The sequence below is a fragment of the Homalodisca vitripennis genome, chromosome 3 (assembly GCF_021130785.1).
Source record: "Homalodisca vitripennis isolate AUS2020 chromosome 3, UT_GWSS_2.1, whole genome shotgun sequence".
Taxonomy (NCBI): domain Eukaryota; kingdom Metazoa; phylum Arthropoda; class Insecta; order Hemiptera; family Cicadellidae; genus Homalodisca; species Homalodisca vitripennis.
This window is the reverse complement of record NC_060209.1, coordinates 117709062-117736514: the sequence shown is the minus strand read 5'-3', so window position 1 is coordinate 117736514 and position 27453 is coordinate 117709062. Positions and strand designations below refer to the sequence as shown.

The window sequence follows — 27453 nt, the reverse complement described above, 5'->3', positions numbered from 1 at the left end:
GACGTGTCCTTTTCCGCAAAGGTACAACAGGCCGGCGGCCATTTTCTCTACTGTCGTCATATATTGGAGTTGGAGATCGTTGAAAGGTGAGTGAGTTATTTTAATGAAATACTAGTTACAACCCTTAAAAAAGCAATTTAAAGTTGTAATAAGAACTATCAAGTGTTTGAAGGTAAAGTTCGGAGCGCTATTTCTTACACAACTATTGTATTTTGTTAAATAGGCTACTATTTATCATAATGATTGGTGCCACACGTGGGCAATATAACAAATTTTAAACTTATTGCATTGAAATTCCAAATATATATATACCTTACTCAGATTGATTAGCTAAGACCTATTAAAATAACGTTATAATTAAGGTAAAATACTTGTGTTTGTTGTCTTTGCTGTTTTCTAACCTCTGTAAGTGACTGTTATGGGTTATGATATTTGATGTCTAGCATATTTTTTATTTGTCATCAAAGTCCTGTATTAATTTGAACTGATAGTATTGGAATAACTTATTTGGCCAACTAGCCTAGCTTAATATGGTATCAATGGGGTTAAAGGCAAATCACGAGTTTCACATTGTTACGGTATTTATTTACAATACCATGACCATGGAAAATGGACTTTTTTTCATGGGTTGGGCATTTATAGCCTAGTATTATTATCACAGGTGCATATAAACTGGGGGGGAAAGAATATTATTGTATTATATTGATGCCTTTCGGGCATTATTGCGTTAAGGAGCACGGGCATCAGGGGCATCACGTGATCTGGGATTCGACTTTTGCAAGCTCGAGTTAATTTTTTTTCTAAAAGAGCAAGCAGTGCGCAACACTGCGCAGCGGGTAGGCATCGTTGACAGGATTAACGTACTAGTCTGCATCATTTCAGTAACTTATCACTTAGCTTAATGAACATCCAATACAAAGGTGTGCCATTACCACTACTGAACTAGGTGGTTAAGAATAGACACGGAGGAACAAAATAGTTCAAAGTGGCGTCCCTTCTTTATTTGAGAGAGCCGTGGAGTAATACCAAACTGTCAAATATGGATAGTGTTGCCAGAGGTACTGTCAAAAACAGAGTTTTTCAGAGAATTTCAAAAAATCGTAACTCCTTTGATTTTCGTTGCCGACGGATTTTTTTTTCACTATTATTTTCAGGAAAAATTGTTAGTTTACAGGGAAAAAAAATGAACATACCTTTCCATGGTCACGATATTGTAAATTGATACCAATAACGTTATAATTAAGGTAAAATACTTGTGTTTGTTGGCTTTGCTGTTTTCTAACCTCCGTAAGTGACTGTTATGGGTTATGAGATTTGATGTCTAGCATATATTTTATTTGTCATCAAAGTCCTGTATTAATTTGAACTGATAGTATTGGAATAACGGTACTTTGGGATTATACCGACCACACCAAGACATGAATCGTTATTTGACATTTTGCTTCTACTGATTACTAGATTAGCGTAGAACAATATTTCGTCATTATAAAACAGGAATTGTCTTATCGCAAACCCCTCCCCACCCTCAGACAGAGGTCAAAGTGAGAGCGGTCTAGTAGATAACGTGGTTGCAGTCTCGCCGCCCGTTCAGCTGGTGCGTCGCTTTGTTGTACTTCCGTGTTTTACCTCTACATTTCTCCAAACACAAAAATTCAACAAAAACAAACATTACCAAACTAAAACTAAACTCTTTATTGAAAAAACACTCAAAACTTGTTTTTATTCTTGATCACACTCCGCCACCCAAAATGCGAGTGCCTCCGGCCATCAGCGCGGCGCAGCACCGAAGGAAAGAAAAACATCCCTCGAGATAGTACCTATCAGTAAAATATCAAATTCTAGAGGGGCTGATCAGAAATATAAATTGAATTGTAATGGAAAGGCAATTATGTACCGTGCCTAAAAACTTAAATAATCATGTGATGCCGCGCGGCCTGCCGTAATCGGGATTATCGAGAAAGATAAGATAACAGCGACAACAATACTGATCACAATACCTGGAAATTTTTGTAATTATGTAATTAAACAGTTGTTTTTTCGTTCTATCATTTTTATTTCTATAAATTTATATTTTTGCGTTCTTCATACTGGTGTGGTCGGTATAATCCCAAAGTACCGGAATAACTTATTTGGCCAAACTATCCTAGCTTAATTTGGTATCAATGGGGTTAAAGGCAAATCATGAGTTTCACATTGTTATTGAGTTTCATGCTATTAATGTATTCTGCTCATCCTCCGAAACAAAAATATTTATGCTTTTAGGAGGAGGAAATAACAAATAACTTTGTTTTTTTAATAATTGAAATTTATGGTTACATTTATGCTGCATATTTGTGTTTATATTTGTCTATGATTTATATGTTATCTATGGCTACAGTATTATAAGAGGTCACCAACAATTGGATTATGATTATCGATTTTAAATATTGATACTATCAAATACTACATTTGACCTATACATATTCATAATTAATCATTGCTAGCTTTCTTTATTTAGGCTAGTGCCATCATTTTAATGAATGAAACTAAAACTCAAAACATTTTGTTTACTTTAAAATCAGTTCCTGAAAATAGTTTTAATTTTGAATCAAGTAGTGTAATCAAAATTTTAGGAATTCATATTGATAATAATCCTTTCATGGGGACCTCACATTGATTTTCTGTCTACTACATTATCTAGAATTATTTCTTTATTGAGACGTCTATCTTGCTGCATAAGTGAAAATTAGGTACTTTGGGATTATACCGACCACACCCAGACATGAATCGTTATTTAACATTTTGCTTCTACTGATTACTAGATTAGCCGTAGAAGACTATTTCGTCAGTATAAAACAGGAATTGTCTTATCGCAAACCCCTCCCCATCCCTCAGACAGAGGTCAAAGTCGAGCGTCTAGTAGATAACGTGATTGCAAGAGCCTCGCCGCCCGTTCAGCTGGTGCATCGCTTTGTTGTACTTTCGTGTTTTACCTCTACATTTCTCCAAACACAAAAATTTAACAAAAACAAACATTTACCAAACTAAACTCTTTATTAAAAAAAACACTCAAAACTTGTTTTTATTCTTGATCACATTCCGCCACCCAAAATGCGAGTGCCTCCGGCCATCAGCGCGGGCTTCGACAGCACCTTCGGTGCTGCCCCGCGCTGATGTCGACGAAAGAAAAACATCCCTCGAGATAGTACCTATCAGTAAAATATCAAATTCTAGAGGGGCTAATCAGAAATATAAATTGAATTGAAATGGAAAGGCAATTATGTACCGTGCAAATCACGTGATGCCGCGCGGCCTGCCGTAATCAGGATTCTCGAGAAAGATAAGATAACAGCGACAACAATACCGATCACAATACCTGGAAATGCTTGTAAGTTTGTAATTTTGTAATTGAAGAGTTGTTTTTTTCGTTCTATCATGTTTGTTTCTATAAATTTCTATTTTTGTGTTCTTCATACTGGTGTGGTCGGTATAATCCCAAAGTACCGAAAATTATGTTCGGACTGCATATTTTGGATACTTTCAGTCAATTTTGAGATACGGATTAATACTGTGGGGAAATAGTGCTAGAGTTCAGGAAATACTGGTGCTTCAAAAGAAAGCTGTTAGAATTGTTCGTAAAGCTGAATATCTTGATCATTGTAAACCTGTTTTCATTAACCAAGGAATACTTACAATAGTTAATTTATATTTGTTTGACTTATCTGTTTATATTTTAAATAATAAGGACTTAATAAACCATACACAAACACATAATTATAACACACGAAACAAAAATAACATTTTATGGAAATATTGTCGACTGAGCAAATCTTTGAATAGTCATGTTATAATTGGCTTGAAGGTGTAAAACAAATTGACACATTTGATAGAAAAATACCCTCTTAAAATTTATAAAAATAAACTTTATGAATGGCTGTTAAAAAAACCCTTTATATAATATTGATGAATTTTTTTTCTATTAACAAAATAGACTTTTAATGATTGTTTTAACCCTTTGCACTCCCCGTCCGCATGACAGTACTTGTGATTTGCACTCCTCTGGCCACCTCCTTATGGCCCAAGGTCATATCCTCTACAACTCTGAATATTTTGTTGTGAGCCGTGTCGTTGCACTCCTCTGGTCCATATGTAGTGGCCGATGCTAAAATGCTCCTAAACTCCTCTGGCCACCTCTTATGGACAGTGACATTTAACTATATTACATTTTTTTGTAAATAATTCTGTTATATATATAATGTTCTGCCATATCTTGGCTGATTCTAAACTATATAATCAACAAGATTGTACAATTTTTTGGGGGAAATGTTATTTATCTGTTTCTTAACCCTCCGGGTGATACATGTTTTTACCCATGGTGATGGGTATATTTTGATTAACACGTTCAGTGCGGGCCCCGCGGGGTAAGCGGCGGCGTAGCAGTGCGCGCCACGCGGATCCGCGGGGCGTTGCCATAGTCTCGACTATTGCTCAGTGTGAGCCCAGCTCTCGGCCGGGACGGTTCGTACTCGTTGAGCGTGGCGTGTGGTTCCGAGTTGACCTTGACTTGTACTTCGTTTCTGTTTCCCGCGTTTTTAGCATGTGCAAGTGATGCGTTCTTAGTGAGTTGTTTATTTATGTGTAGTGACATTGTAATATTGTATTATACAAGTTTTATATCGCATTTCACCATGTCTGCCAACCGTGCTACAGAAAATAGTGCTACTGACGATGAAGCATCAGATGTGGATAGTGAATCCAGTGGAAACACTGCTGTTGACAGTTCGGGTAGTGATAGTGAAGATATTGTAATAAACCCTTCATGGGTTAATAATACAAATGGACTAAGACAGATCCCTTTCATCACCGGAAACAATAGATTGCTAGTAGATGTACCAGGTAATGGTTCACCGATTGACTGGTTTTTTATGTTGATGGACGACCCATTCCTCCTCTCATTACTCCGCCAAGAAACCCAACCTACAAACTTGTACAAAATGAAGAACGGGATAAAAAGGGTGACAGAAAACGTAAAGATTGTAGGGTATGCTACAAGAATGAAAAGAAAAGGAAGATGACAACATATACATGTTCTGTTTGTCCAGGTAAACCAGGACTTTTGTGCTGTCAATTGTTTTGACATACATCACAGAGGCCAGCAGTAAAAGCCATGCCCTCAAGACCTTGTAAATATTGTATATAGTTTTATTTGTTTTTGTTTTGCACTATATAATGAAATAGTTTAAAATTGGATTGTTTTTACGGTAGCCACTCGCGTTATTAGAACTTTTTAGCCGCGCTCTGTGCGACAAAACTTTCCGCGTGCTGACCCCGCGGATCCGCGGGTCAATCTATGACGTCATGTAATCCGCCATTTTGGATCACAGACGTTATTATCTGCCCATAAATCAGCCTCTGATAGCAAATAGTAAGTGTATTAATAAATATTAGACTTTAGGTTCTGGGGCAATTTACATGTATTTGCCGTCAGCAGTCAACGTGTTAAATGTGCGCATGTTAATAAAACATTTTTTAAACCTCAAAAACTGTATTGTAATATATTGTGTTGCATATCATTTTATTCTGTACATTCTAAGGAATCGGAAAATAATACTATAAGTGAACTTACGGTAATATGATGATCCATTGTACTCTGCTGAATGTTAAAATTTACTTTTGCAAAAAAGTTTTTTCAAATTCTCACAACCAGTATTATTATGTATAAATAAAAATTAAAAATCTGAAATAGCCATTTTGTTCAATTTTTTATGTACATTCAGAAAAACTACACATGTATGGCTCAATTCATAAAAAAACTCAATCTATATATACAATAATGAAACTATGTACACCTCTTTTTCTGAGCAAACTTCACTCGGAATCACTGTTGGGCCTCATCCTCTTCCTCCCAGGCTTTAGGGGCCTTGGGTAGTGATCTAAATATGGAAAACACTCCTTGTGAATACCACAATTACACTGAGGACACCAATATCTGCTTCTTTTGGAGGTTGTTGGACCACAAACAGCACAAAGGCGCAGGCGACTTCCCTCAAGATGAGCAATTTTGTGGCCTGTATCACCACCTGGTCCTGGCTGGATTCTTTGGGGAATATTGTCTTGACTGTTTACCAGATTCATGGACTATTTGTACTAAAAAATCATACCTTGAAACTGGTCTATCAGTATTATTTGAATACAAAATAAATGCATTGAACAGAGCGATGTCAATGAAGTTCATGAAGAGTTTTTTCCAGTATTTAGGAGTAGTTCTAGTACAAGAATAATGATATATTGACTTGTCACTGACATCAATAGCTCCCATAGATTGATTGTATTTATGTATTACTAAAGGCTTCATACATCTCAATCCTTTTTTGCTTGTGACCATCTGATCTTCTGCATGGCAGGCCGATGTTAGGACTAAAACTGGCTTCCGAGATTTTTTCTGCTGGTACTTGACCAAAAGTAACTTCTTTTTTCTAAAATAAATACTTCCTCTTTCTCCAAGCTTTGCTGATAGGATAGATTTAGGTAAACCTTTAGAATTTTTGTTAATTGTCCCTGTAACAAAAGTGTTTCGAAGACTCAAAACTTCGACAAGTGGAATTTTGGTATAAAAATTATCGAGGAAAATGTGATAGCCTTTGTCTAATAATTCAGACTTTTCAAGAAGTTGAATCACAACCTTTTGGGTGAAAGGGCCACAGTTATCTTCCAAATAATCTGAGCCACTGTACAATTCAATGTGATAGATGTAATTTGAACGGCTATCACATAGTTCAAACTTTTTTATTCCATATCTGGAATGTCTTTTATTGGGAAGATACTGAATATACGCGCATCTATTTTTCATCCCAACAATAGACTCATCTATACTTAAATTTTGAAAGGGAACAAAATACTTTTTTATATTTTCATTGAGGCTTTCCAATAAAAACCTTATTTTGACCCAGGGATCGTAACCTGGCTGTCCTCTCCTTACGGTCTCTTGTGATGTTAGGTGAAGCATCGAATTAATTAGTTGGAATCTATTGCAGCTCATTATTTTTGAGAAAAAAAGGGACATTTTTGTTCAAATCTTGTATCCCAGTAAGTTTTTAAATTTTTTTTACCAAATAGGCCCATGTTTATTAGGATTCCAAAATATTTTCTTAGTTCATCTAGTGTCAGGTCAATCCATTTCTGTAGCCTAGATGCATTTCTCATCTCATTTGAAGTTCTTTTAGTCTGGATAGTCTTATTGGTATATTTGTTCGTTTCCCTGACAATACTATTCAATACTGCACTAGTGAAAAACAGTGAAAAGTATGATATTGGTTTTGAGTTTCTAGGAGGAAGGTTTCTGGTACCAGGATTTCTAACCTTGAACTCTGATTCAATATCAATGGCATCTTCTGGTGTATAAGTTCTCAACCACATGGGATTGGAAAATTCTTGAATAGGCCTATTTGGATTAGGTGTATCATCTTCATCACTATCACTATTATTTACAGTATGATGAGAAATATCTACTTCAGAAGATTCTAAGTCTTCAAAGTTTGGAACATATTCCTCACCGCTGCCAGAAGAATAATCCTCTAATGATACATCTGAATCAAGTTCCGGCACATCTATATCACTAGTATCTTCCAAATCACTTATTTCATCATCTAAAACATCTCTGATTTGATCTGAGCCTAAATTGTTATCCATTGTCACTAAAATAAGCACAATTCAAAACAATAACACAGCAGACACCATTACTGCAGACACCACCAACAACAGAAAACAACTGGTTGAAAAACATCGATATATCGACCGTTAAAACAATCTATTAGATTCCATAGAGGATATAAAAGAAACTTCAGAATTCGATGATTACAGCACTATATGAAACATTAGATTTCAACGAGAATTGTTGAAGGAATTAGCGTTTAAAAAAGCGCTTACATAATAGTAGCGCTCGCGACGATATCACCCGGGGCGGACGATATAATCGTCGCGGCCGATACTATTATCACCGCGAGGGTTAAAATACAAAATAAAATAACCCTTTCTATTGATGACTAGACTATAGATGAATAAAATATTTTTTAAATAGTTTTATTAATTTTTATGCCACTTATTTAATGTAAAACAGCAGTAATAAATATGAAATAATATTTTTGAAGTCTGTTTTGTAAGATGATTGCCCGCTGAAACTCAGCTGGCAATTATCAGCTGGGTGACTCATGACTATTTAAACAAACCCAAACAATTACCTTCCAGTGAGCTATCGTTGTTGTGACAACCAATGAGATTCTTGTTTTTGCTTGTATGTTATTTTCGTTCAGATATTTTGTTACAGTTTGATGACGTAGTTCTAAATAATTTAAGGTTTCCAATGTTTTCTTCTGTGGGTCGTCCCCCCATGGTTGGCATGTCATGGTAATAGCAAGGAAAAATAGTTTACATAGCCATATGACACTGTGCAAAGTTTATAGATGTTATCTGCTATGGTTTGTAAAATATTAAGCCGTACCCAGACTTTTCAAACACCTATATATATATTAAAATTTGCCTTAGAATTAACTACTTATATCTGTGGATTTGCTTGTAGTAATTTTGCTTTTTACCTTTAAAGAAATATATCTAAGACTTTGATTTTTAAATCCATGCAAAATATATTAAATAATCAATAAGAGAAAAATGAAAGCAACGCTTTAGCATAAAACGATCATTTAAAATTGTCCCTTTTAAAATGCCCCTTTAAAATCACCTGTTGTTGTGATTGTGAATAACATGTCAGAGTGGAACAGACATCTGGCACCATCTATATTCAGTGTAGTAGAGAACATGACCTTGGGTCATAAGAAGTGGACTGAGGAGTGTACGGACACAGCTGCGCCGAGAATTCACAGAGTGCAACAGGTAAAAGCACCATGTCCACCTCTTAGGGACTGAGGAGTGCAAAGGGTTAAGATAAACTCATAATATAACTAGTATAAATTATCAACTAGACAATTGATGTCTTATATTGTTGTATATATAATATTTATGTATTATACTTATTAAATATTATTTAGAGACAATGCTACTTAGTCTGTAGCTGAATTAGACTTTGTCAATGCATGTAACATGTTTTACGACAAATAAACGAATTTATTATTATTATTATCATTATCTGCTAATGTTGTTCATGTAGGAGAAGGCTAATGCCTACAAGAGCAGTGGCGATGATTATGCAGATAGCCTATTGCTCAAAATGTTTTTATAAACATTGAGCAATGTTATTTAATAGTTACTAGATAATTATCTTGCTCCTTTAAATACAAATTGGTCAGTTTGTATTGATGAGATGAAAACTAGAACTAAAAGTAGAAATCAAATAGTGTTTCGCTATAAGAAAAGTAAGAACAAACACAGTACTATCTAAAAAACGATCTTGAGAAGACTTGAACATTCTGAATTTAAATTATGAATGTAATGAGAAACCGTAACTTAAATACTAATTTTAATTGAAATCAAAACAAACTTTGACTTTTTAATGAATGAATGTACTTTTGACGGTATCGGTACCTGCAGAAATACTATTTCTGATTGGCTAAAGTAATCATAAGTACTTACGCTGCTTAAACGTTGTTTAAATTAAGTTTAGTTGTTTATGTAATCTGAAACAAGTACATTTATTTTACATTTAAAAGTATAGCTTTACTATAATACGATTTTAAAAGCTTAAAACTTGACAGTTAAAATTCAGTTTGACATTATCAGTCAAAATCATGTGTTTCGTTATTGACTAATGACGGCAAGAACACTGACGTACGTGAATCATGTGTTTCACAAGCAGTCACATTTATCCTTGAAAATACATAAGTAAATGATATTGTGTTGTTGTAACTATCTTGTTTATATATTATATTTTAATATTTATACATTAATTTCTTAGATTAAAAACTAGCAAAACCATATTGTTCTTTAGAATATCTATTACGTTATTTGGTCTGACATTTTGCTTTCAGTCCTTTGGATTGTCATGAATATCGATGTTTCGAATCATTTCTATTATCATTCATCCATTTGATTGTGTTGTTGGCCATTTGTTATACTGCAGCCTTATCTATTATTTTCAGAGTTAACTGCTCCCTGCAGCTAATCTGAGTGTGCTGTTATATACTATATACCGGTCTGTTTAGTCTATGACAATGATGTGTACTCGTATTACTTATCTTTATCCGTGAAATCTATTACACAGTTTTGAAAGTTTTTTTTACGTATTCATTGCATACCAAACGGTTTCGCTGATTTCAATTTTCTTTTACCAAAATACAGCATTTTTTATGAGCTTTAATTTTAGGTGTCACAAGGTGGTACTTTGGGATTATACCGACCACACCCAGACATGAATCGTTATTTGACATTTTGCTTCTACTGATTACTATATTAGCGTAGAACAATATTTCGTCAATATAAAACAGGAATTGTCTTATCGCAAATCCCTCCCCATCCTCAGACAGAGGTCAAAGTCGAGCGGTCTAGTAGATAACGTGATTGCAGAGTCTCGCCGCCCGTTCAGCTGGTGCATCGCTTTGTTGTACTTCCGTGTTTTACCCCTACATTTCTCCAAACACAATTCAACAAAAACAAACATTACCAAACAAAAACTAAACTCTTTTATTGAAAAAAAAAACACTCAAAACTTGTTTTTATTCTTGATCACACTCTGCCACCCAAAATGCGAGTGCCTCCGGCCATCAGCGCGGCGCAGCACCGAAGGAAAGAAAAACATCCCTCGAGATAGTACCTATCAGTAAAATATCAAATTCTAGAGGGGCTGATCAGAAATATAAATTGAATTGTAATGGAAAGGCAATTATGTACCGTGCAAAAAACTTAAATAATCATGTGATGCCGCGCGGCCTGCCGTAATCTGGATTCTCGAGAAAGATAAGATAACAGCGACAACAATACCGGTCACAATACCTGGAAATGCTTGTAATTTTGTAATTAAACAGTTGTTTTTTCGTTCTATCATGTTTGTTTCTATAAATTTATATTTTTGTGTTCTTCATTATGGTGTGGTCGGTATAATCCCAAAGTACCCACAAGGTATTAGTTATGATTTCAAATTTTATCTTTGGGTATTGGGCACGGGGTGAGCACCCCATTTAAAAATTTGTTGTTGTTCCCCAATTAGTAGTATACATTCCAGTTTACAGAATTTCGATACTTGGGCTATAAGTCTTTTAATACGAGTTTGAAGTTTTCAAATGAACACCCTGTATATGAAAACCATTTTGAGTGACAAGTGAATGTATTTAATAACCAAATTATGTAATCTAGTCATGTTAATACTTGGTTCTAAATATGCCAATTGTAATCTTTGGTTTCAGATGCCGTCAGTGACACTTAAGGATGTTGATCAACATAAATTTGTGAAGGCGTTTTTCTGCCTTCTTAAAAAAGTAAGTCTTCTTAATAAAAGTCTAAATGCTATATTGAAATACACATTCACGTAAGAAGTATGTTATTTGTAAAAAGATGCCCTATGTTCAACCAGTCAATCGTTTTTGATTTTTATTGGATCGAAAAAGGGGCAAACAGAACTGCAGGATTATCCATTGGAACTACTTATTGTATTTGTAGATTCCTTTCCAAGTCTTGCCACACCATTAATTTCTAAATATAATTTTGTTAATAGTGTAAATACGTGTTATAGTTTAGTATTGAAATTATCCGTAGTTAACTTTACTATCTTATCGTGGTAATTTATGTGTAAGTTTTACTTCTCATTGTTCTCATTAAAAAGATGTACAGCATTTTTAGGCTTTAAATTTGTAACATGTACTTAATATGCCTAAAGTACATAAAACATTTAAATTTTAGTTGTACTCATCTATATGACACAGTGTTATAGTGCTATAAGTGGCTTTTCTCAGATGACAGCTGATCAACAGTATCCAAATTACCAATCGCTAAACATTTTTGTCATATTTTGTGTATGAAAAACCATAAGTACTTAACCTTATTAACAAATTATCGTAATATTTTTCTTGCATTTTGTATATCATATATTTATGTTGTGTATCACCACAGTCTGCAGCGTTTATTCAAGGATGACAGCTGATGTGCAGTATCCAAATTACTGATCGTTTAAAACTTTTGTTTGCTTAACTTTGTGTGTACAAATTTTAGATAGATAACCTAATCAATAAAATGTTGTGCTTTTATAATTTATATTTTTCTAACAATTTATATTTTTTTATGTTCATGTTTGTGCAATGCCACACGTCCGCTGTGCCAATACGTGGATGTCATCTGCTTGACAAGAAGCAAATGGACAATCAGCAATTTTTTTTACTTTACAACTTTTTATTTGAATTTTTCTCTATAAATTATATCATAATATATATATCTAAAACTATGAAAATACCTTCAAAATAGAGAGGTATTCTTGGATTATTTTTTATATTATCAGATAGTCTCTAAGAGGTTAAAAAATTAGATTGAGGATGATAAAAAATTATATTTAAGCTAAAAATGTTCGAGGATCGGATAAGTATTATTACACTAAAAGCTGTTTTAAAATTTTAAACTAGAATGGAATAATTAAGAAAAAATGTGTTTATAGTATGTGGGCCTAAATGATTTATATTTATACTGTTATCTGTAGTTAGTACAGACCCATGTTGTGTGTAGCATGGGTCGAGTGATACATCATTTGAAAGAGCTCACTTGGTAGAGTTGATTGCCGCAAACCGCATCTCAAAAGGTTTATCCAATCAGAAATGGCGGGTTGTTTTAGGTACACATTGTGAAGTACATTATTATGACTTTTTTTTAACCCTTTGAGTGCCGCAGCGTCTACATAGTAGATGTTGTTAAATGTGCATAAATTGCCGGCATCTACCCAGTAGAAAACGATTTGTATTTAATTAATATCACATATAATTCATTTTTGTTTTGACAAATAACTTATTTCACGGCAATCTACAAGTTTCGAACAATCGATTGTGATTGATTTTTATTGTTCACCGCCCCCTTGTAGTTATTTGCCATCAGAAAAAAAAACAGATGACGCAATAGTTGGTCAGCTGCTACTTGTTGCCATTAACTACACAGTTTTCGTTTGTTGTGTGTTTACATTGTGCTAGTTTCGTGTGTTTATGCTGAAAACTGTTGTTATTACTATTCTGCAATTGTGTTCAGTAAAACTTACAATGCATTTATAAACTTCTTTTTTCGTGTTTAGTGACGTATATTTTATTGTTGGATTGGTGATGAAGTAAAACGCAAGTTCCAATCAAACTATTGATTTTAGGTGAAGTAAGTTTATAGAAGTAAGGTTATATCGTAGGCCTGTGTATATTTTTATATAATTAGTATTTTACAGTCGTCTTACTTCATTGAGTGAAATAGGATAGTCATAATATTGTTTCTAAACTTTTGACAAACTTGAACAAAAATTGCTTTTTGTTGTATTTTGTATATATTGCAGTATCTGGTTAAATATTACTGTAACACACCATATTATGCATGATTTTTGTTCAGTTTTTCATGCTCTTTCATATGGTATAGGTAAAAAAAAATTAAAAAAAATATTGTATAAATAAAATTTTAGTTCAAACTAGAAATTTTTTTTTTTAGTTTTTTGTTATAACCTATATTCTTTTTGTGTAAATAAAAATAAAATTATAATATTATATGGAAAAAATACCTTGTTTTATAACACACGTAAACTAAAAAAAAAATTTTCAAATCGGTTGAATAGTTTTTTTAATATAGTTTTTTTCCACACACGCTTGCAAAACAGAAGGAAATGCTCCGGCAATTTATGCATATGACTTGGGAAATATGCCGTGGCACTCAAAGGGTTAATTAGCAAATTATGTCATAAATTTATAACACAAAAAATAAAACTAAAATGAATTTGTTGTCTTTATGTTTATGAATTAATTAAGTTCTACCATTATTCATTGTTGGTGAAATAGTTAACTTACTACTTAATTTTTGAATTAAATTTTTTTGTTATTTTTATAAATTCTAATCAGTGAAACCATTGGTTAGTAGAGTGAAACGCCGCCTACCGCATCAGAATACGACGATCCAGTCAGAAATGGCAGCGCATAATGTACTTAGCAATGTGTACCTAAAACAACCCGCCATTTCTGATTGGATAAACCTTTTGAGATGCGGTTTGTGGCATTCAACTCTACTAAGTGAGCTCTTTCAAATGAGGTATCACTCGACTCATGCTTTAATTTAAGATTTCCATGTTTTCCTCTGTTGGCCGTCCCCCCATGGTTGGCATGTCGTGGTAATAGCAAGGAAAAATAGTTTACATAGCCATATGATACTGTGCAAAGTTTATAGATGTTATCTGCTATGGTTTGTAAAATATTAAGCCGTACCCAGACTTTTCAAACACCTTGTATAAAAACTATTGAACACTGTGTAGAACAACAAAAATGAAATTTCGTTCTCCAACAAAAGAAATACATAATAGAGGCAAACAGAAAAAGTTTTAATAGAAGTGTCTTACTCTATTTTTACATAAATTAATCTAACTTATGCTATTGGATTGTATTGTAGATAAACTATGCTAATGTTGTTGACAGAGTTTGTACATAATATTTTTGAAAACTGTTTTTAAAGTGTAGTATAATGTTATCTGACTAGTTTCTGAGTTCTACCTCAACCACTGTTTAAATGCATAGACAACTGATTTATAGTTTATTACTAGGACAGGCAAGATGAAGGTGCCAGACTGGGTGGACATTGTGAAGAGTGGAAGGTACAAGGAGTTGGCTCCATATGACCAAGACTGGTACTACACCAGGTGTGCAGCCATCGTTAGGCACATCTATTTTCGATCTCCCGTTGGAGTAGGTGCAGTCACCAAGATGTTTGGAGGTCAGTTCTTCAGATGCTATGCCAAATAGGATATACTTCCATTATTATGTGCTGCTTGCAGTAAAACGTTATGCCTTTATGTTGGGATGTTGATACCAATGGATTTTAAATTAGTAAGATTGATAATTATTTTAGTTCAGATATTATGAAGTGTGTTTATTTGTTATGAAGTAAAATAATATGCTACATATTGGTTGTCTTGAACCAGTAAGTTAAGGCATATTACTAATATTAATGAAATCATCAAAAATTATATTAGTAATAACAGTATATACTGTACACTTAAAACTGAATTTGTTACATTTATTCAACACGCAGCTGTTAAGATCGTCCTTCAGTATTAAGGTTTGTCAGCCAGGCAGATTTTTTTTTCTTATATTGTGGTTATGTGACCCATCTTGCATTAAGTATGAGAGTACTGGTCTCACTGCTAAAGGCAGGATGATCAAGCTACAGATTTTTCTGGCATTTAGTCCACCACCTTGGAAGATGTAGAGTCTGGGGATAATTTTTTGTATCAGCAGTTCTAGACATATTGAGTGAAGCATTTGACAAGCATTGAACTGATTAGTGGGAATATATTAGCTCAAGTAATGTCATTAATGAATCTCCGATAAAAAAAAGTAAACTGGAGTTGGAAATCCTATTCAGCAAATTAATAATTGTGGCACTAGAGCTCTTGAATTTAGCATTGCTTCCACAGGACTCATCATGTTGTGAATTCTTTTAAAGAAGTCAATCTCCATCCTTTAAAGTATAATATTACAGGTGCTGCTTGTTCCATCTATCAGTAGAGAGCATATTAACGAACAATCGGAGGGTAATTCACATTTTCAATAACTTGGGTTTTATTAGACAAAACCTTGGTGAAAGTATCCCAAAGAAAAAAAAAACTTGTTTAAAGTGTTCAGTTCCAAACATATAAAAATAAAGTATCCCAAAGAAAAAAAATTTGTTTAAAGTGTTCAGTTCCAAACACATATAAAAATAACTTTTTAAATGTTTATTATTGAATGGAAAATATTTTAATTGTTCAACAGGCTAAAGCAAATGTTGCTTAAAATAGAAAAGCCTAAGCAGGATATTCTATATGTGAAATTTAAAAACATAAAACACTAAAAAACAACAAACACTATTTGAAACAAATTGAGAATATCTACATACCACTTATTTTACACTTTAAGTTATACCATGCAATTAACCCATTGCGGATCACTGACGAGCTGGGCTCGTCACGCAGCGGCCGGGCCTAACGGCACGATGACGAGCTCAGGTCGCAACAGCGATCTGCTTTTAAGTTTCCCTCCAAATAGTTCTATTAGTGTCTGATAGATCGGGCGATCGTCTTCACTTGTCAACTAAGAGTGTTTAACAATGGTCTATGTTTAGAGTTTTTAAAAGTTTAATAAATATCCTACAGATTGCAGTTGTATGTCGAAGTTGAAAAAATCGTTCATATGAGTTTACTCTCTGCTTTTTAGCGCTTCTGATTGGGTGTTTTCCTCAGTTGTTATTATAATACTTTTGAGTTTAGTTGCGTAACTAATCGATGCAGATGTACATATTGGGTTTAGTCTAGACAATGGCCCAGATGTTGTAATCGCTTCGCCCGAGCCGCTTTATTTAGACTATGTTTCAGACATCATCCCTGCCACCCCGGAACCTTGCTCGCATGTTATCGTTCCTACATCATGGATACCCCAGCAGGCCCATGTTCCATCTCAACAAATATCTTCACAGCTGAATTTTCTAGTATACAAAAGCGAACGATACGATGAGGTGCTCCATTGCTGTTCGTGTGCGGCCACTGCCGTAAATTAATTCGTGCCCGCGTACCAAAACAATACGATCCGCAATGGGTTAAAGATAATCATAAAATATGGCCAAATTAAAACATGCTTAGAGGCCTAAATATAATGAAATAGTATGGAATAACCAGTACATAAAGTAGAATATGTGCCTTTTCTCCCACATTTTGATGCAATTCAGCCTATTAGTAACATTAGCCTATTATACATTTGTTACTAGTGGTCCTAAAGTTAAAGATAACCTTTAAAAGCACTCACATGATCTGAGCTTGAATTTGGGTACTATCTTGAAGGATGTTTTTTTTTTGCCAACCTCAGATCACATTTCAAATCATCCTTGATCTGATGTTGGATTATCGGGATTTTTCAAAGCAATGATTGGAATCAAAATAACATACAAATTCTTTCCGGCTTGCATCAAAGTATCAATTTCATACTAATCAATATACATTGATTCAACCTTTATCAAATGCTACTATTATTTTTGTCAAAAAGTATTATAGTTACTATATAAAGTGGTTTTTCACAGTGTTGTTAGACCGTCCCTGCAGTTGGGGTGATTTACCTGGGTTAAATTTTTATAGTCAGCTCTTTATGACAACTCTGAAGACAAAACAAAAGTTATAATACTTTTTGATCATTTCACAAGGAGGTATTCAAAGTTTTGAAAATGTTGAGCTCTTTATGACAACTCTGAAGACAAAACAAAAGTTATAATACTTTTTGATCATTTCACAAGGAGGTATTCAAAGTTTTGAAAATGTTGTGTCTATAAGCCCTTTGGGAAATGGCTTAAGAACATTTGTTATTTTTTGACAGTTTTGTATGAATTATGACTTCAGGAATAGCATGATTTGTATTACAATCAATCAATCAATCAATCAATCATCTTTATTCATATTTGCACAGTAAGTACAAGAATAGTGTCATATTTTATCTTATTTCTATATATATATATATTTTTTTTTCTTAGTAGTACACTATCATTACAATACAGAATTGTAAACAATCTAAAGACAGAACAATGTCATTACACACTCATTTATACTTAATTAAAAATTTTTATAACCACTAAACTAACATATTTTATTGCTGACATTTTAATTGTTGTGAGAAATAAACTCTTCTATAGAGTAAAAAGCAGCATGTGCTAAGAATTTTTTTCAACAAACTTAAAAAGGTATTAGGGTTTTGATCTTTTTTTATGGTTTGGGGTAAATATTCAAAAAATTTATTTCCTTTAAAAGTGGGTTTTTTTCGAAAAATAATAATTTATGAGGTTCAACCAATCTATGTGACCTAGTGTTATACCTATGGGATGTATTACCTATTGCAATTCTTTTATTGATAAATACAAATTTAACTGACTCGTAAATGTACAAACTGTAAACTGTAAATATATTAAGTTCTGAAAACAAATGTTTAACAGAGTCTGTTTGCTTCAAATTAAACATGATTCTTAGTGCCCTTTTTTGTTGCATTAAAAGTTGGTCCATATTTCTTTTTGTTGTTGATCCATAAATGCAAATTCCGTAGGAAATATGTGAATGGATTAAAGCATAATATAAATTTTTTAAAGTTTCAATATTACATGAATGGGCTAGTCTCCTTAAAGCGTAAAGACCGCTAGACGTTTTACGAATTACAAGATTAACATGTTCTTCCCAGGCTAAGTTTTCGTCTATAGTCAAGCCTAGAAATTTTGTTTCCTCCACCTGCTCCAATATTTCATTGTCCACAAATACTGTAGGAAAAAATTGTATTCCTTGTTTGTTTTGTTGAAAAGGAAACAAAACTAGATTTAGATGAGTTTAAAAGAAGGTTTTTTACTGTTTAAAAAGTCTTTTATTAATGATAGGCCAATGTACGATGAAAATTCAACTAATTCTTCAGTTTTTGCATTTACAGTTACATTAGTATCATCTGCATAAAGACAGACCTTATTGTTGATATCCTGTACTACTCCAGGTAAACCTTTTAGGTAGCACAGGAATAATAAAGGACCTAAAATCGATCCCTGTGGGACTCCATATTGTACTTTTAAAAGGTGAAAGGAATATTTTTCTTTATACTTAATTTTTTTACTATCCAAGAAATGGTCTATTTCAACATATTGTTTCCTTTGTGATAGATATGATTTGAACCAAGTTAACTCAGTGTTCTCCACTCCTAGATTTTGAAGCACATCCACTAACTTCCTATGTTCTACGCTATCAAAGGCTCTTGACAAATCTAAGAAGATTCCAATTACTTTTTTACCTTTATCGACAGATTCAATAATCGACTCTATAAACTCAACACCGGCTGTTATAGTAGATTTGTTGGACCTAAAACCATGTTGTTCTTTGTCAAGTATCTTATTAGACTCTAGGTATTTATAAAATTGATTAAAAACTACTTTTTCTAAAATTTTTGAAAATACAGGAAGTAAAGATACAGGTCTGTAACACTTGACATCTTCCAAATTACCCTTTTTAAAAATAGGAATGACACGAGCTAATTTAAATTTTTCAGGAAATACTCCTGAAATTAGAGAATGATTAATTATATGGGTCAGCGGAGTGTTGATAAAAGGCAAGGCTACCTTAATGATCGTAATAGGGATGTCATCATTTCCTGTTGAGTATTTGTTTTCAAAAGAATTTACTATTTTTTCAATTTCGTTTTCTGTTGCCATTTCAAATTTAAATTTTTGTGCCCACTGTAGGGAAATTTGACAAATTCAAATTTGCAGAATATTCTGTAATTTCTGGTAACACTAAGTCTTTGACTGCATTAACAAAAAAACTCATTGAAAGTATCACATATAGCAATTGGGTCTGTTACGTAATTCTCTTGATAAAATAATTTAATATTTGCCTTACATTTTGGCTGTTTACCTGCTTCCATGTTAACTAATTTCCATGTGGTTTTAATCTTATTTTTGGAATTGACAATTTTTTCCTCAAAGTAGTTTTTTTACTATTAGCTATATTACTTTTTAGCTCTCTTTTTTTATGTTTGATTAATAACTTTAAGTTGTTATCTTTAAACCTTCTAAATTGGGATTCCAATTCTATAATTTCATTCTGTTTTATAATTAATTCTTCATCAATCCATTCTTTTGTTTTACATGGGGTTTTTCTGTTACATACCGTTTAGGAAAATCTATATCAAAATAATGTTTAAAAATACTGTAAAAACTATCATATTTTAGATTAACAGTAGATTGGTAGACCTCAGACCAAGATTCTGAGCTTAGATGTCTGCAAAAAATGTCTATGTTACTATTTTTAAATTTTCTTACTTCTTTCCTAGTTAAATTTGTGCTATCAGAAACTGCATTCATCAAATTCATTAGTTGACCATCATGATCCGAAATTTGAGTAATTACTCCATTTATACGAACATTGTTTAGTTCTATATTAGTAATAAAGTTGTCAATTGCAGTCTTAGAGTGGTCTGTTACTCGGGTGGGAAAGTTAACCATATACCTCATACCATATATAGACAAAATATTTACAAATCTGTTATAAGTATCATTTTTTATCAGAACATCTATATTAAAGTCTCCTGCAATTACAATTTTGTTTAAATTTTGTGCACAAAACATCTAACAGTATTTCTAAATTGTGAAGAAATTGGTACAGATTTGAGTAGTTCGGAGATCTGTAAATACATCCTAATATAAATGAAAAACTACCTGTTGTTATCTCTGCTAGACAATACTCAAACTCTTTTTCTATTAATAATGACTGAATGGAAGGCATTTCAACACTCTTAAAATCTATATCTTTATGAGCTAAAATTATAACACCTCCACCTCGACCCGATTCCCTTGAAAAACAAGACGCTGTTACATAGTTTGAAATTTGTAGCAAATCCAATTCTTCTACTGTCATTTTATGTTCGCTAAGTGCAATTAAATCCGGTTTTTGATTCTTTAAGGAAAATTTCAAGTAAATCTAAGCGAGATGGAAGATGTTGTACATTGTGATGTAAAATTGATATTGTATTTTTGACTATGTTATTGGAGGAAGCAGGAAATGTACTGGGAATGTGACACTTGGATGAGCAATTGGTTTGATTAGTCATCCCTGTAAGGTATTTTCTGACATTGGAGAGTTTAAAGAAGAGGAAGGTTTTACATCAAAAGCTTCAATATTTTTTGGTGACATAGTTAGGGTTGTAAAAGGGGGACTTGGGCAACTGTTTACAGAGAGAGTGTTGTGCTTGAGATGTGTAGAGAAGGTGGTTTCTTGTGATCTGTTGTGACCTCTAGGTGTAGCTGTGGCTTCTCTGCGTAGCTGCGATCACCGGGAGACACCGTTGGAGTGGATGTTGGAGTACGGCTCTCGGGAGTAGGTTTCTCAGCTTGCTGTGGTTCTGCAGGCAGTTTCATTAATATTTGTCTCTGGTAATAGTGTTGACTCTAAAGTTGAGGATGATGTTTCCAGTTTGGCCAAGATGGTAGTTCTAGAAGAACGCACAGGGGCAGTTTCAATAGTGTTCCTGTTGTTGTTGGAGTTTGAAGAAACTGGGGAACCTGTTGACTGGCAGTTACTTCTTCTGCCACTTGTTTGTAGATTTCATTTGGAATGAGCATAGTTGTTGGTTTTACTCCAGTATGTAATGTTGAGGTTGATATTTGAACTTCAGTTTTCACTTTCAACGACTTTCTTCATGGCAAGATTTTTTATCATTTCAGCAACCCGGTTTTTTACCTCTTTGGTTCATGTGTAAACCATGCACTGTGAACATATGTCGAGGCAGGAGATGGAGGGGAAGAAGTTTCACCATGCCATCGTGCACTTCGCTAATGTTCTCCAGTTCAGCATTTATTTTTGTAATATTTTCGTCTAGCTCCCAGCGGTCATGCCTCATGGGTAGTGTAGCCAGCAGGAGGGTGGTGTGCTTTGTATTGTTAATTAATGTATGAACATCACTCATGAGCTGCTTGACACCTGATTTCTCAACATTATTTGTGCCTGCCATCACTAAGAGGTAATCAGAGCTGGTCAAACCTTTTGTGATCTCTCCCACATCTTCTACAACCTGGTCAAATCTTGCTCCTGGCCTAACATAAGAACACACATTCAAAGATGACCTTTGTTCAACCATAGTACTGAGCTTTTTCCCATGACTGTCCGCTAGAATGATCAGTTTGGGCCTTGAAGTTGTATTTCCATGCTGAAGGTTAGTTTCTGTTTTAGCATTAGTTTTAGTATTTGGTTTTACAATTGATTTATGAGTGGGCCTTGAATTTTCCTCTGTTTTATCATTTTCAACAATGTCTTCCATTTCAAGAATTTGAAACTGGTTTTCAGTTGTAAAACTGTTTTTTTGTATGAGAGGCAAACTATTTTTGGCATTGTTCCGAAAGTGAACTTTAACATTTGAGAAATCAGAGCATTGTAGAGGTGGGTAGCAGTGGAGACACTTATTATTTTCAGTTGATTCATTAAGTTCGTCAATGTTATCCCGAAGTTTAAGAATGAGTATTTCTTTACTATTAAGTTCTTTTTCGTATTGTTCCAGTCTAGTTAAAAGTTCTTCGTTCGCTTTATTTTCTGAAGCTTCCTTTCTTGTCTGTGTACTGGTTGAAATCAAAATTTTTGGGGACAGATAGTTTAGTTCATCTAAATTGCAATAATTATCCAATTTGTTGTGCAGTTTCCAACAGCTCTTTATCTTTCATACATAATTTTCTTTCAAGCAATTTTATTTGGTCTCTGAGATTGGCTATCTCCTTCTCAAAATTCATGCACATCTCAGTAGCTTCTTCCTCCACCAGACGTAGGGATGATTCCATTTTTTCTTTTTCGTATCGTAGCTGGCTGTTTATTTCATTTACTTCAATTGAACTTTGTTCAGCTGGGTCGTTTGTAAAGATCTCTTCTGTGTATTCATCAGTATTGCCTGCATTCTGTACTGGATTGAGCAGAACATGCGTTTCAGCTTCCTCTAATGCAATTTTTAAAGTAGGTGTAATTTCTTTTTTGGTAATTTTTCTGATATATATTTATTATACGAGAAAACGTCTGCTTCCTTGCACAATGCAGTTTCATTTGTGCCAAAAAATACAATGTGGTATTTGTTGTTTTCGAATTTTGTAATGAAAGCAGGCCATGGTTGATATCCCCTCGCTTTGGCAAAAACAACCTCATTAGTTAGAAACATGACAGTTTTTTTTCTTTTTTTATGTTTCTTTAATCTATTGATATAAAACCCCATTTTAACCCCTTCACGTTTTTTATGTAATATTATGTTCACAGTGATTGTGTAAAAGTTTGATACTGACATAATATTATGCATTGTTATATTGTTCCTCTTTTATTCTGTTGTGTGCCATAATATTGTGCAAAGTGCATTTCTATGACAACCATGTGTTGCAAAAGTAGTTCTGACATTTTCTACTACATGTCAGCACTTCCTTGGTCCTTTGTGTTTGCACCTTGATGAGTTTACTGTAGTTGCACTGTGCAGACCCATGGTTGCATATCACCCATCCTGGAGGATTTATGGATTTATTTTTAGTGTTATATTGTACAATGTAAATATCTGATGCACAAATAGATGATTGGCTTTGTTTGCGTGATGAAACAGTCACGAAAATGACTTCCAAGGTGGAGCATACATAAACAACAACAATTTTTTAAAGCCACTAATAATAATTGTGTTTTTCATAAAAAGTATATATTTAAATTCCAAAAACCTGTTTCTGTAAAAAAAACAGAAAAAAATTCAGCAAAAAATTAACTTTGGATACTAAAAAACTGTTAAGGGGTTAACATTGCAGATGGATTTGTTTGACAGCAGGAGAAGAAAAATCTCTCTTTCATAATCGAAATTATGCTTACAAGATACCCATGTAGATCTAGAAATTTAAAATTAAGAATATGTTTGTACGTTCACATTATCATAAGACTTTTGTTTAGCTGAGAATAATAATCTTTTAATTCATGGGCTTTCAAAGTTAAACAATTTGGCTTTTAGAGCCCTAGGGATTAAATTAAAAAATTCACAAGTGATTTTTCTAAGATGATTAAAAATAAATTTAAATTTAAAAATTCCATATTAAAATAGTCTGAATCAAAATACTACTAATAACTTCAATGGAATTCAGATAGTAATTGATGCAGTCCCAAAACAATATAAGTATTATATATATATATATATATATATATATATATATATATATAAGTATTTTATATATATATAAGTATTTTATATATATATATATATATAAATCTTTTTGCAATTTGTAAGCAGCACCTAATTAATCTAGATCGTTATAAAGTATTCATGTTTAAGTAATTTTTAACGTTGATACTACTCAGTTAAGTTTATTCGGATGTGGATGAAAGTTTCTACAACAGTCATGTTGATTGTTGTGTTTTATTTCATCCCACATAAACCAGATTCTTCACACAAGATGGCCTCATGGCTCTGCTTGGTTTTGCGGATCTGAACACTTTAACAAGATATATCATGCATTCATTTTAAACTAAGTTTTAGATTAATTGAATACACAGAATAGCAATTTTACTTACCTTGTATAGTTAACTTTGCACAATCTTACCTACTCTGAAGCCATTAGTTTCTGGCAAAATATTAGTTATTGTATGTTTTATGACGTGATATTACTAGTGCTCCATGTATGTATTACTGGTTTGCTATCAGTCGTTACAGTCTTTCCAGTCCAGAGTTCCTTTCAAACCTGGCATGAAATAGGTTTTTTATAGCAAAATTTCTAATAGCTTCTTTTGATTGATAATTGATACGCTTCTGTTATTTACAATTATTTAGTCCACGGGACTGTATAGTCATTCTCTTTCTCAGTACCACTATGCAGTTCGATAGGGTTGAAATGGGGATATAAGGACTCCTATTTCTTAGTGCATCAACCTTAAACCTTATACCTTCAAAATATAAGAGTTTCTGTCTAATGCTAATGTCAAATTCATCACTTGCCTAAGAGGTTCCATATAGAGTCGTTCTCTTAACCTCAAGGTCCTCACCATTAAAACAATGTGTTTCCTCAGGCAGATTGCATAGTATACACCTAGGACATTCAATAGTGAGTTATAAAATGTGCAAGTACTTCCAGAGTTGACTTATGTCTATTAATAACATAAGTGACCTATTTCAAAAGACTTGTACTTAGCCTTAACGGCCAGTTTGTGAACTGGGTGTTGTTGCTTCCAAGTTTCTTCTGAAGCGCACTCTATTAAAACAACTATAAATCTTATACTATATATATATGTAATGTTTGATAATAAATTTCATTATGTCAATAAGTTTTATATTTGTATACACGGATTTTGAAAAGAAAAGTCCTAGTATGTAGTTTAGGTTAAGTAATTTGACAATGCCTATTATAAATTTACTTGTATTTAATAGCAATAAATGACTTATTAAGTCAGTCATTTATTGCAACACATTTTGGCAACACTGCTCAGATTAAATTTCTGACTTAATGTCAATCAATCTCTTTTCGCAGTATTGTTCCACAGTTAATGTAAACTGCACTTAGTAAAATAAAAGGTGTTTTTTTTTAGATATGTATAATACATACAATCAATTAAAGTTATAACAGCTTAATTGTATTTTAAAGTTGATATTAGAGATTCATTGGTATTTTGGTAATTTATTAAATACGAGGGTCTTCCAGAAAGTAAAGAACGATTGCGCATCACGGGCGGCGCAGTTCCCCCACCACTGCGGTAGATAGCTTGTTCGTTAGCCACACCTACTGCCTCAGTGTGAGCTGAGTAGCGGTACCGTGAGGTCACGTTTGCGTCTGCTGTGAAAGTTTAAAATGGCAGCGTTAATTGAAAATCCCGCCAAGTGTGAACTGCGTAGTGTGATACGGTTTCTGAATGCACAGAATGTTCGACCTATTGAAATTTATAGGCAAATTAAGGCAGTTTACGGTGACAATGCGATGAACGAGTCATCAGTGAGAAAATGGTGCATTCAATTTAAGGAAGGTCGAACTAATGTGCACGACGAGGAACGAAGTGGAAGGCCGTCACTCGTTACTGACGAGTTGGCAGCGAAAGTTGATGGAAAAATTCAACAAAACCGTCGTTTCACTTTGAGTGGTCTAGTGGAATTTTTTCCACAAATTTCAAGGTCGCTTTTGCACGAAATAGTGACTGAACGTCTTGGTTATCAGAAAATGTGTGCTCGTTGGGTGCCTAAGATTCTTACTGATGTCCACAAGACTAAACGGATGGGAGCAGCTCTTGAGTTTTTGACTCAGTATGACGAAGAAGGTGATGCGTTTCTTGACCGCATCGTAACGGGTGACGAAACTTGGGTTTCCTATCGAACCCTGGAAACAAAGCTCCAGTCAATGGAATGGCATCACTCGAATTCACCAACAAAAAAACAGGAAAGAAAACCCAAATTTGAACACCAGGAAATTGATGGCAACAGTTTTTTGGGACCGAAAAGGCCTAATCCATGTGGAGTTCATGCCGAGAGGCGAAACAATCAACTCAGAGGCCTACATCGAGACCTTGCATCGGCTTCGCCGCGCTATTCAGAACAAACGACGCGGAATGCTGTCGTCGAAAGTGGTGCTGATCCACGACAATGCTCGGCCTCATTGCAGTGCACGAACCAAAGCAGAACTCAATTCTTTCAAATGGCAAATCTTCGGACACCCTCCGTATAGTCCAGATCTGGCTCCGAGTGACTATCACTTGTTTCCAAAGTTGAAAGTGTTTTTAGGCGGAAAAAAACTTTTTGGGTGACGAAGACCTCAAAGAAGGAGTAAAAACGTGGCTTCATTCCTTGGCGGCAGAACAGTATAACGTTGGTATAGAAAAACTGGTGCCACGCTACAAGTGCCTTGACAGTTCCGGCGATTTTGTAGAAAAATAGAGTAAGTTTATAAGTATTTATAAATAAATTTTCATGCTCTTATCTTTTGTTTTTATTGACTTATAACAAAACGTTCTTTACTTTCTGGAAGACCCTCGTATGTATTCATGAAGTAAAAATACAAGACTTTGTAGCCTATACTAGGAAAGTAACAATATCTTGAAACCTTCAAGAGTTTAGATTTCTTCTTTATGTTATATTACACTCTACTGCCTTAAGATAACTCAAAGCCTAACAGTAATTTTTTCAAGTAACTAGTACATCAAATACAACTATTGTTTAATTGCCAGATATTCTGTGACAGGTCGCAAGAGGAACGGTGTGTGCCCAGCACACTTCTGCCGCTCTGCAGGTGGTGTGGCCCGCAAGGCACTACAATCTCTTGAAAACCTGAAGCTGATAGAGAAGTGCCCTGACGGTGGGCGCAAAATCACTGTACAAGGCCGCAGGGACTTAGATCGTATCGCTGCCCAAGTGAGGCAGAAGAAGAAGCAGCAGCAACTCCTGCTGGCCCAGCAGGCTGGTATCTCAGTGCAAGCTCCTGCAGCAGCAGCAGCAGCAGCCCCCGCTCCAGCTGCTGATGCACCAGCTGATGGCAGTTGGTCACAAATGTAAAGTTTTAAAATAAAATTGTTTATAAAAACTGATTTTTCTTTTATATTGAGTCTAATTTCTTACATTTAGTGCATTGGGCGAACATCCAATTAATTATCTATAACAGGGTTTAATAAAAATGTTATCTTCTGCTGAGTTTCAGTTGTCATATACAGTAGAGTCCCCGGTAATCCGAGGTGAATGGGACCGAATGTACCTCGAATTGTGAAGAACTCGAATTATACGGAACACTTTGAGAAAAATTGGGTTATAATTAGAAACTGAAGGCAAACAAAAGAAAATATGCTTTTATTACAAATACCAGCATTAA

General features: G+C 34.0%; 1 protein-coding gene across 1 annotated transcript; it reads left to right on the top strand.

Annotated features, from left to right (window-relative positions):
* The first annotated feature begins 13 nt into the window (after window positions 1-13).
* LOC124357389 (40S ribosomal protein S19-like) lies at window positions 14-27163 on the top strand. The gene is made up of 4 exons (XM_046809145.1): window positions 14-86; window positions 11328-11399; window positions 14678-14847; window positions 26833-27163. Exons 3-4 carry the CDS (start codon window positions 14688-14690, stop codon window positions 27141-27143), a joined length of 471 nt encoding a protein of 156 aa, XP_046665101.1. The 5' UTR covers window positions 14-86; window positions 11328-11399; window positions 14678-14687; the 3' UTR covers window positions 27144-27163.
* Window positions 27164-27453: the final 290 nt, after the last annotated feature.

What these genes read in the sequence shown, in the direction of transcription:
- LOC124357389 (XM_046809145.1), top strand. Translation starts at nt 14,688, where the DNA reads ATGAAGGTGCCAGACTGGGTGGACATTGTGAAGAGTGGAAGGTACAAG. An exon ending in AGTCACCAAGATGTTTGGAG is followed by an intron (nt 14,848 to 26,832) that starts GTCAGTTCTTCA and finishes ATTCTGTGACAG; the next exon opens with GTCGCAAGAGGAACGGTGTG.